This window comes from Pseudorca crassidens, chromosome 15 (assembly GCF_039906515.1).
Source record: "Pseudorca crassidens isolate mPseCra1 chromosome 15, mPseCra1.hap1, whole genome shotgun sequence".
Classification (NCBI taxonomy): Eukaryota; Metazoa; Chordata; class Mammalia; order Artiodactyla; family Delphinidae; genus Pseudorca; species Pseudorca crassidens.
Window position 1 is genome coordinate 38,106,599 of NC_090310.1, and position 11,532 is coordinate 38,118,130.

An 11,532-nucleotide genomic window follows, 5' to 3' on the forward strand; every position below is an offset into this window, starting at 1 on the left:
CAGGTCCCACCGGGCACCTGCGGGCACTGGGCTCACGGCCTGTTCCGGTGCCTCCTGCCTCGTTCTGGGGCCCTGTGGCCTGGATCTGGCAGCAAGTCCGCAGGCACTGAGTCCGCAGGCCTCAGCCTGGGGCCTCTGCTCTAAGCACCTCCGACCACTCCTCCACCAACGAGGCTGAAGGGCCACAAGGGCAGGTGCAGGCAGGGGAGTGACTGGCTGAGGGGCCCAGAGATAAGGGCGGCTGCAGTGTCGCGGGCACTTGTCAGAGTCAACAGGGACACAGCTCCTAGGCCAGGTGCTCCCGGAACTCCCGTCCCTCCTCCTCTGGTTTCCTCAGTACCTGGACCAGGCAGACACTTAACGTCACGCAAGGCCAGGGATTCTCCCCTGAATTCCCACCTGGTTCCCTGAAAAATGATCCCCAGGTAAGGTCCCTCCCTCAGGCAGCTATGTCCCTGAGCCTAGAGCTGGGGTCCGGGTGGCCAGCGATGGACCAGGCCCTCTTCCCCGGGGAGGGTAGGACGAGGGGACAGAGCTGGGCTGGGAGCCTCTCCAGCCGTAGCCCAGGCCTCAGGAAGTGCTACTTCTGAGGGGCTTGGACGTGAGGGGCAGGGTTGAGGAAAAGCCATCACCCTGGGGCTCGTGGCCACAGACTGGAGGCCAGAGTTTCCAGAGGAGGAAGCCCAGAGGGCCCAGGCAGTGACTCATGCTCAGGGGACCCTGTGGTCGCTCCTGCAGGGGGGACAGGGCTCAGGCCTGATGGGAGGTAAGCCCAGACCAGGAGAGATTTACCCCCCTGCTGGGCAGGGGCACAGCCAGCCCTGGGTGGGGCCGGTGGGGCCCACCAGACAGTGCTCTCAGCCTGCTCAGGACCCATGGGGTAGGGGTGGGGGAGGCGATGCCGGGCTGGGCAGGGAAGGAGTGAAGAATGCCCTTGCCTTGTCCGGGATCAGCTGATCACCCTGGCCGCAGGCTGCTGGCACGTGGAGAACCAGATCCCCGAGCCCCAAACCCCGTGTCAGATGGCGCCAGGGCACAAGGAGAACCTGGAGTCCCCACTGGGCCCTCGGCAGACGTCCCTCCAGGTGAGGGGGTCCCTGGAGGGCAGGAGGGAAGACCTTCTCTTGTGGTCCTTTCTGGGACTGGGGTGCTGTGGCCCCCACGGGCAGGTCCCCGGGCCAAAGCCGTCTCTGAGCCAGGTTCTCCAGCATCCCTGGTCTTTCCAGCGGGGGGACGCGAGCAAAGGTGCCCCAGCCCTGGCAGCAGCACGTCCCAGCCGTGGCCATGGCTGTGGGGAAAGCTTGGGAGGCCTCTCTTGCCCCCCCTCATCCCCGTGCTGGGGCTCAGCATCCTCCACCTTCCTCCGCCTGTAGATGTGGCTGCCTCTGGCGCTCCTCGTGTTTCCCTTCCTGGGAGAAAGGGCTGAGTCCCGAGGCAGGGCGTCCGGCTGCCCTAGAACCCCCCTGGGCAGTCTGTGGTCCCTCCGTGTTGGGTATTCTCTGGCCGGGAGGCAGGGGCCAGTCACCTGTGTCCCCCTCGCTCTGAGGTCCATCCTGGGCCCTCAAATTGTCCTGACTTTTTCTGCCCAGCTCTGTCCCCCAAGAGACAGGTGTGGGATTGCATCCAAAACAACCGGTTCTTGAAGCACCGTAACCTGCTCCCTGCGCCCTGCGGGTCTGTGTGAGAATCCGCATAGTCCTGTGCCTTTTACAACTTTCAAAGTCCTTCCCCAAGGCAGCTCATCTGTGCACAGCTCAGGAGCAAACTGAGACCCAGAAGGGGGACCAAGACTTTCTAACCCCCCACGTGCTCGAGCTTTCCCGGGCCTTCTCTCACCTAAACCTCAGAACAGCCAGGGGACCCTGCCTCTCTTCCCAGCAAGGGGACTGAGGCCTCCCCAGGTCTCCAACCTGGAAGCCATCCACCACCCACAGGGACCATTTGCATCTAAATTAATTAACATTAAATTAAAAATTTAGTCACACAAGCACATTTCAGGTACCAAGCATGTCCATCACTGTGGAAAGTTCCATGGGGCAGCTGTTTGGGGTTCAGAATCTAGACAGAATCTAGAGGTGAAGGTGGGAGGGGAGCCAACCCTTGGGCCCCACCCCTGGGCCTTGTTCTCATAGGGGGGCCACCTGGGGGGCTTGCTGGGCTGACCCGTGACCCTCGGGCCATTTCCACCCATCTCTCCACCAGTGATCGGCTTTGTCCCAGAGGTCCGCATCGTTGGGGGCATGGTGGCGTCCCCCTGGCAGTGGCCCTGACAGGTAAGCCTGAGAGAGCAGGGACAGCATGTCTGCGGAGGCAGCCTCGTCAGCCACCGGTGGGTGCTGACCGCCGCCCACTTCTTCTCCAAGTGAGTCCTGCTTCCCACTCGCTGAGAGGCCCCAGGCAGCTAGAGGGGAAGACAGTGCCGGCCCCCGACCACCCCCAGGACTCACTGCCGTTTGCAGCCCCCTGCAGGTGACTCAGATGCCCGCAGGCTGGGGTCACTCCAGCATCCAGCTTTCCTTCAGCAATTTGCCTCAGACACTGGCATTTTCTTCAAACTGTGAAAGAAAACATATTTTAATTATTTGACAGTACTTGGAAGTAGGCACTTTTTTTCCTATTTTTAAAATTGTGGTTCAATACATATAACATAAAATTTACCACCTCAGCCATTTCTAAGTGTCCAGTTCAGTGGTAATAAATACATTCACGTTGTTGGACAACCAAACCCACCATCCTCTCCAGCACTCTTTTCATTTTGTAAAACTGCAACTCTGTTCCATTAAATACTAACTGCCCATCCCCCTCCCCCAGCCCCTGGCGACCATCCTTCCACTTTCTTTTTTAAATTAATTAATTAATTAATTTATTTTTGGCTGCATTGGGTCTTCGGTGCCGCGCACAGGCTTTCTCTAGTTGCGGCGAGTGGGGGCTACTCTTCGTTGCGGTGTGTGGGCTTCTCATTGCAGTGGCTTCTCTTGTTGCGGAGCACAGGCTCTAGGCGCGCGGGCTTCAGTAGTTGTGGCACACGAGCTTAGTTGCTCCACAGCATGATCTTCCTGGACCAGGGGTTGAACCCGTGTCCCCTGCATTGGCAGGTGGATTCTTAACCACTGCGCCACCAGGGAAGTCCCAGCCTTCCACTTTCCGTCTCTATGAATCTGACTCCTGTAAGGACCGCACAAAAGTGGTATCGTACAGAACGGTCCTTTTGTATCTGGCTTATTTCACTTGGCATAATGTTCTCAAGGCTTATCTATGTTGTGGCAGGTGTCAGAATTTCCTTCCTTTTTAAGCCTGAATAATATTTCACTGTATGGATGGACCACATTTTATTTATTTATTTATTTTTGCCGTACGCGGGCCTCTCACTGTTGTGGCCTCTCCCGTTGCGGAGCACAGGCGCCGGATGCGCAGGCTCAGTGGCCATGGCTCACGGGCCCAGCTGCTCCGTGGCATGTGGGATCTTCCTGGACCGGGGCACAAACCCGTGTCCCCTGCATCGGCAGGTGGACTCTCAACCACTGCGCCACCAGGGAAGCCCCGACCACATTTTATTGATCCATTCATCCACTGATGGACACTTGGGTTGTTTCCACCTTTGACTATTGTGAATAACGCTGTGAAGAACATGGGTGTACATGAAAGCAGAAAACATTTAAAGAGCAAAATGCTCTTTGACAGTATTTGAAAACCAAAACCAAAACAAAGCCAACCTAAAACAACTCAAGGCTGAATTCCACACGGAGATAATTCGAAATCAAAGATAGTCCCTCTCGAGGCTGAACCAAGGTGTCAGCTTAACTTTAACAGGTGCAATAATTAATACCTAACTGGCTGGTCCCAAGTGTAATGTGGGGGTAAATAAACCTTTCACTTTCTGTTGGTGCTGGAACACTTTCTGGAACGTTCCTGGTAGAATTAAGTCCCAGGAATAATGATCAACAGTCCCTGGGGGCTTCCTGCAGGCAGGCATGGTTCCAAGCACACTACATGGATCACTTTTTGCTCGTGACAACCTCCTGAGGTAGGTACTAAAACCCCTATTTTCCAGATGGGGAAACTGAGGCACAGAGCCTGAGGCCCTATGATAAGCAGGCGGCAGATACAGGATGTGAACCCAGGCAGTGTGGGTCCCTCTGCAGCCCCAGTGAGCCCAACACCCTGAGAAGGGACATTCGGAATAGGAACAGTCCTGCAGGGTGACTTAAACCTCGCTCAGTGTCCGGAAGGCAAGGACACTCTTGAATAAGCACAGGGCTTCGGGCAGAGACCAGCTTCCTGGTGGGAATTCAGAAGATGCTTTGATCAAGAGTCCCCTGCCTCATGGGGCTTTTGCACACTCCTCTCTTCAGGGGATCCCTTTCTGTCCCCATCTCAGGTCAACTTCCTACCTGCCTGAGGGCTCAGCTCAGCTGTCCTCAAATGCTGGGAGGGGGTCATCCGCCTCCCTCCGCCACCCCACCCCCTGCAGAGAACATGCCTCCCCAACTTCCTGTGGAACCACTGTGCTCCCCTGGCCGCCCTGCCCACCTGCCGGCATAGAACCCACCTGCCGCCCACTGCTGGTCTCACCCTCTACCATCTGGGCACCACCTGCCTCTCTGTCTGTCTAGCCTGGGAAGAGTGGGGCCCAGTCCATTCTGTCCCCCAGCAGCACAGGCCCCGCCTCACAGAGGGCTCTGGACAAAGGATGAATCGTCTTATCACATGGCTGGATGTTTACGCTGGAGTCTTTCTCCCCATCCAGACGCGGCCAGCCCTGTGTCCCCCAAGCCTAGATCTGACCCATGGGCCAGGGCTGAGCAGAGAGGGTCTGCAGGACTGAACAAAGCTCCCAGGTGCATGGTCCTCTCCCCCCCGCAGGAGCCAGTCTGGGTGGGGCCGACACCACCATACTCTCTGTCCTCATGGCCCATCATGTCTCCTCCTGCTTCCCGCGTAGCTCCGTGAATCTGCAGGACCTGACCATCCAGCTCGGAGAGTCTGTCCTGTACACCAATCCCCAAGACTCCGTCTCCACAGCCGTCATCAGCATCGTCCGGCACCCCTCCTTCAACGGGAACGTGCTGCAGGGCAGCGACGTGGCCCTGGTGAAGCTGGCATGCCCCGTGCCCTTCTCCTGCACCATCAGATCGGCCCCTCTGGCCTCGCCAGGCTCCTACTTCCTGCTGGGCACCCTCTGCTGGGTGACTGGCTGGGGTGACCTCAGGCAGAATGGTGGGTGAGAGGCAAGGGGCTGGGGCTGGAGGGAGCTGCCCCAAGGTGGAGCAGAACGCACTGCGAGGAGGCAGTGAGTCACCCACAGCTTCTCTGCCCGACCCTGTCCCCAAGGGCCTGGCCCAGCCCTCATCTTGCACCACCACTCACCTCGGGTCAGGCATCTGCCTCACCGCCCACACGACGTGCAGCTGGCCACCCGGGGAGGGGGCGCATCCATCGCTGCTCCTAGCCATCCCCAGAGAGCAGGCGTGGTTGCACACCCCACCTGTGGTCCCCGAGGACCCCTTCTCCCACCCTGACGCCCACTCTGCCCTCAGTGGCTCTGCTGGAGCCCCCACCGGCTGCAGGAGGTGGATGTGCGCATCGTCAGCCTGCAGGGTGCCGCAGGTTCTACCGCCCAGAGCCCATTGCCAAGGAGATGCTGTGTGCTGGCTATTTCCAGGGCCAGAAGGGCTTCTGCGAAGTCGGACCCCTGGCCAGTGCTCCTGGCCCGATCCTCCGCAGGGCCTGGGGAGTCACTGGCTCCCTCTGGGCCTGTTTCCCCTTAAGTACAGTGGGGTGAGGAAGCAGAGGCCCATTCACAGAGGATCTGTGATGCACCTCCCCAGTGCTTAGCCAGGCTCCCCAGGTCCCCTCTTACCCTACGTGACCCCAAGAGGCAGGCTGGGTCCTGGACTTGGGCCAGGGGGGACATATTACAATCTTGCTCCATGTGGTTGGGGGCTTTGTCTCATCCCCGAGGTAGAACAGTGTCTGGCTTGGAGTCAGAGCTCGATGAATACTTTTTACAAGAATGGGTCCAGAGTCATTCTGACAATAAAAAGCCAGAAAATTCGGGCTCCGGCTGTCACAGGGAGGTGAGCAGGTGCCGCAAAGACACAGAGGAGTCCAGGCTCAAAAAGGCCACGTGACTAGTAAGGGAGGCAGCATACATCGGAGGAAGCATCCAGGCTTCAGAATAATAATAAAGTGATTGAATTTCAGCGATGCTGTATACTAGCTGTGTGACCTTCAGCGAGTTGTTTGACCTCTCTGAGCCTCAGAGGCCTCAGCTCTTAAAAACAAAAAAGAGGCAGATAGAGCTGATATGCAGGGCTGCTAGGAGGACCAGATCAAGGACAGAGATCCTGCCTGGCTACCTGGAGCCTCAAAGAGCTTGCCCTGTGCGTTCCCCCACTCCCCGCCCCAGCATCCAGCCATCTCGGTCCCTGTGCTCCCCGACTTCAGCCTCAGTCTGAGAGCTCGCACCCCCTGCAGCCTAGACCTGAGCCCCACTGGACTTGTCTGCTATTCTTGCTTCTTTCAGGGTGACTCTGGAGGCCCCCTGGTCTGCCAGCTCCAGGACAAGCGCTGGGTGCAGGTGGCAGTGGTGAGCTCCATCAGGGGCTGCGCTGAGCCCAGCCTCCCGGGGGTGTATGCCAGGGTCTCTGCCTACCAGCCCTGGATCCAGCTCCAAGTGTTCCTGCCAGGGTACCTGCACAGGGGCTGACCCCTCCCCAGGGCTCAGCCTGCCATTCTTGCATCGTCTCTCCCAAGTTGCCCGTTTCTGAGCGACTCTTCCCCACTCTGCCTTGCTGTCCCTGCCTCTCCCAACCCCCACCCTGACCCCCATGTGGCCAGCGGACAAAAGATGGCCAAGGCATGACAGCGGTTTGACTTGCACCTGTTTAAGGCAAAGAGCTGGGCCAGGATGGAAGCACAAGCTGGGGGGTCCCTGGGGGCTGCCGGCACCCACCCGCCTCCCACCCACCAACACTAAACGCTTGGTAACCTGTTTCTCTGGCCTGTTCATTTGAACTGTCATGGGGCAGGGGGGTGCTGCAGGACCACTTATCCTCAGCAGAGACCCTCCAGGGGTGCTCTGTGTGCCCGTGGTCTGGGGTGGGGTGTGTGTGTATGGTGGGGAGAGGGGGGCAGGCTGTGGACGGTGCCAGCTCTCAAAGCAGAGGCCTGGTGCTCGCCCTAGGCGGGGTAGGCTGTGTAATTGGCAGGGTCTCTTGTTTAAAAAGCAGGAAATGACTTTTTCCCATTCTTTTGGCGTCTCTCCATGAGTCTCGCTCCTCGGGGCACGGGACACTGCGGGGCAAGCGCGGAGCTTCCAGGGCGGGCGCAGCCGGGAGGGTAGGGAAGCAGGCCTGCCCCACCTTGCTCAGTAGCTCCGCCATCCCGGGACTTCACCGGGACTTTTCACCAAAACCGCCCTGCTCAGCCTTTCCAGGCACAGAACGTGAGCGCCCCCCCACACCCACCCTGTGGTGTGCCTCCCGCACCCCCAGTTCCCAACCTCACCTGCAGCCGCCCAGTTGCCTGTGCCACACACCTAAAGTCAGAGGCTCTGCTGGCGTCCTACAGAGAGAGCAGCGAGCTCAGCGGTCTGCGCCTGCGCGCCCGGCCCGCCCTGTGGCCCCTGGCGAAGGAGGGAGGGAGGCCCTGATTGGGTCCCTGTGCGGGCTCGGTCCCCAGGACTTGGCCTAATCCCGCGGGCCTGGCTGGGAAGGGGGTCTCGGCCCCGCTTCTTGCCTATACCCGGACCGGGCCCTGGCTAGGAAGAGGGTCCGAGGGGACCTTCCTCAGTCCGGGGGTCGAGCAGGCAGGGCCCCAGCTCCTGGGTCCAGACAAGGCCGAAAGGGGACTGCGGTGGGGTCTTGGGGCCTTGGAGTCCCTGGTGGAACCGCGAGGCACCCCCTGCCTCCTGTCCGCGTCTCAGCAACCCCCGGCTGCCCTGCCTCCTGTGCGGAGGGCAGGCCCGGCTGCTGTAGCCTGTCCCAGCCTGGGAAGGCCTCTTCCCTCCCTGGAGGAATCCACGGTCATTGTTGAAAGCCTGCTGGGGCCCCCCCACCAAACCTAAAAACTGTGGTGGAGCCTCTGGATTCCCGATGCTGACCAGCTAGACTGACCTTGGCGTCCGTACGGAGAAAGGCCCAGTGCACGTGTGTGCTGATTGGGTGTGAGAAAGAGGCTGCTCTTAGGGGACACTTGGGTGAGGGGCTGCATGGATCCTGAGAACCCCCGGCTCCCGCTGTCTGCTGTATGGCCTCAGGAAAGTACATCCCCCCTGGTCCCCAGACTCCTCATTAATACAAGGATGGTCTGGGATAGATGCTCTAACTCAGCTCCTGGGCACCTCTAACCTGAGCCCCCACATCCTCCTCCCTGGGTTCTTGGTGTCAACTCCAAGTCCTGGGATTCATCCCCGGGGGCAGGGTAGCCTACGTGAGAGAGAGATGCTCAGACACAAGTGCATAGGCACCTGTACACACAGCCCTGGCTGGAGGCGGGAGACCTGCATTCCCTCACATCACCAATGCCCCCGACCACTGGGAGAAGGGCTGAGCTAGCCGCAGACATTCCCTTTTGTCCAGGTCCAGCACCCTCTGGGACCCGGGGTCTCCTTTCCGAGCCCTGGAATCAGGCTCTCCACTGACTGAGGCCCCCTGGTGCTGTGGCTCAGGACGCCTCTCCTGATTAGGGTGCAGGCACCTCATGGAGACTTCTGGGTGCGTGAGGCGTCTCCCAGCATCTCAGCCACATCCTACTCGGTAGCAAATTGCTGTTGTGAGCTGAGTGAGGGTTGGAAGGGAGGGGGTGATGAGAGGGGCTGGTAGTGGGGTGGTGGGGGCACTGGGAGAGGCTGAGGAGCAAGCAAGACGCAGCAGTGGCGTGGGTTAGGCACCTCGCAAGATTTCTTCTGAGCGGGGCCAGAGTTCCCAAGGGCCAGAAATTAGGAAGGAGGAAGGGACCCGTGAGCCCCAGGGCCGCCCACCGCTCCAGACCCACACGTGACATGCTTCATCCACCACGACCCCAAGGAACGACGTCAGTTCCCTTTTATAAATGAAATCAGCTGAGGGTCAGGAAGATTTGCTGACGGGCCTGAGGTCTCACAGCTAGAAAATGACCACATCCCAGGGGCTGCTTTGTAGATATTCATTAGCTGAAAGTCTGTGTGCCCACAGCTCAGTCCATGCTAAGTTACTGTTTTTCCGGGACAAATATGGGTTTGTGCTCACATATCTCAAGACAAATACCTTTGGAAAAAGACTTCCATGATTCAAACTTTTTAAAAAAATTCAGCTTTATTATGGTATCATTTAAAAACACACTTATTGGGACTTCCCTGGAGGTCCAGCGGCTAGGACTCCATGGTTCCACTACAGGGGGCACGGGTTCGATCCCTGGTTGGGGTACTAAGATCCCACAAGCTGCAAAGTGGCAAAAAAAAAAAAAAAAAAAAAACCACTTATTTAAAATTTGCCAATTTTAAGTCTACAGTTCAAAGACTTGGACAAAAGTATACAGCCCTGTAACCACCACCACCATCAAGTTTACTACATTCCCACCATCCCAAACATTCCCTCCTGTCCCTTTGCAACCAGTCTCCTCCCCACACAGAAACTGGAGAGGGAGCAGGGAAGTCCCAGGATGGGGGAGGAGGGATAGAGGAGGAGCTGAAGGCCAGGCTCTACTGGCAGGCTCCACCTGTTCCTTCTGTACACCCGGCAGGGAGGGCCTGTCACCTGCATTTGTCCCTATGTGGACACTGTGGCCTGGTAGCAAGTGGCCGACTCAGGGGCACACAGACTACAGCAGGGCCAGGTCAGACCCTATGCGACCTGGCTGCAAAGCCTTTTCTCCCCACCTGGGCAGGGATTGGAGTCAGTGCCACCCCCTCCAGGAAGCCCTCCCTGGTTCCTGCTGAGCATACTGTCTCCTCTCCTCAACCCTGGTCTTTGGGGTTTCTCAGGAGGGTCCCAGTTCAAGGTCCAGACTGAGCCCAGTGGAGACAGCTCAGGACCTGTGACTGGAGTCTCTGTGCCAGCTCACCCCCTCCCCTCATTGTCTCTTTCCCCCCACCTTTCCCCAGGTCCCATGGTCTCCATCAGTCAGGCACAGCACCAGCTGCCCAGCTGCCCTTCCTAACTGTCCTCTGTCCGGCCAGGGCCTGATAACAGCTGATTAGGGCCCCTGGGAGGGGCTGGGACTTTCCTGCCCCTCCCTCCTTCCTGCCCCAGCTCCCAACCCAGCTCCTAAGCACCGGGACCCTTGTGGGTCCCTCTGAGACCTTCTAGGTCAGCCACCCCCTCTTAGGTGGGGGGAAACTGAGGCACAGGGGTCGGTAGAGAGCTGCCTGATGATCCACAGGGTGGGGGAGGGGGGCACAGACTTGTCTTCTTCCCACCAGCACCAGGCCCGGAGCCACGGCTTGGACATGTGTGCTCCATGTTTGACCTGGTGACAAATAAGGACAAATAAGGATGACAGTGACACCACCTCTGTGTGGGGAGCCTGTGCTGAGCCCTTGAGGACCGCACACCTGGGAGGCTGTCCCCATCAGCCAGGCACGGGGTGGGGGAGGGAGGAATCGGAGCCCAGGCTGCCCCTCCTAGGGCCCAGGAGGCCTGGGGTCACCCTGTATGGAGGGCGGAGGCAGGTCTGGGAAGACCCAGGTCCTCTGACTCTGGGAACCCTAGTGCCATCCCCGGGTCCCACTTCTGGGCCCCCGCCTGTCCCGGCTCAACTCACTCCAGCACTGGGGACCTCTCTCCCTACCTGCACCCCATCACATGGCTCCCTGCAGGGCCCTTAACACCCCCAGGGTTCCAGCCTGCTGTTGAGAAAGAAACTCAGAATTCCATCCCCTCGATGTCCCCTTGATATCTTTGTGACACGGTGCTGTTTCTGTTCCCACTTGACAGGAGGGCAAACTGAGGCATGGGGCATGGGAGGGGTGTGTGCTGCCCGAAGTGCTCCCTCCCTGGGGATGCCCTCGTGGCCCAGGACGGGGTGAGGGGCCCTGTCGCCCAGCATAACTGGGTCATGTGGGCCCACATGTTGGGAGGACACCTGGACAGTCCCAAATCTAGGACTGGACCCTCCTCCTGGCTCCCACCCCTGGCACCAACAGCTCACCCACTCAGACTGTCCTCTGGCCCGAGCCCTGACCCTCCCAGATTGAGCCGTGCTCACTCTTACCTGTAGTCAGTATCTGGGTCTGGTTTTCAGGGATACGGGGACACCCCGGGTGTAAGCTCATGCCCTGCCCTGTTCCTCTGCCCCACCCCCGGCCTGCAGCATCTCAGGTCTGCAGCTCCGGGACTCCAGTGCCCAATTCTTACCCTCCCACCTACCTGATCCCCTGAAATACCCCTCCCTCCACACTCCATCCAGCCCAAGGCCATGTTGTACAGGCTTAAGAAAATTCTGGAAGTCATCACCCCAACAACAGATAGGAATGATCCCTGGTGGGACAGGGGAAGGAGGTTTCTTCGTAACATGTATGTATCCTTCAAGGGTTTACAGTGGGCATGCTCC

The 11,532-nt window shown here is 58.9% G+C and overlaps 1 protein-coding gene across 1 annotated transcript; it reads left to right on the top strand.

Annotated features, from left to right (window-relative positions):
- The first annotated feature begins 488 nt into the window (after window positions 1-488).
- On the top strand, window positions 489-6,709 carry LOC137208025 (tryptase gamma-like). Its single transcript, XM_067708487.1, has 6 exons — window positions 489-516; window positions 973-1,085; window positions 2,274-2,362; window positions 4,943-5,186; window positions 5,538-5,603; window positions 6,527-6,709. The coding sequence occupies exons 1-6, from the start codon at window positions 489-491 to the stop codon at window positions 6,707-6,709; spliced, it is 723 nt and encodes a 240-aa protein (XP_067564588.1).
- The last annotated feature ends 4,823 nt before the right edge of the window (window positions 6,710-11,532 follow it).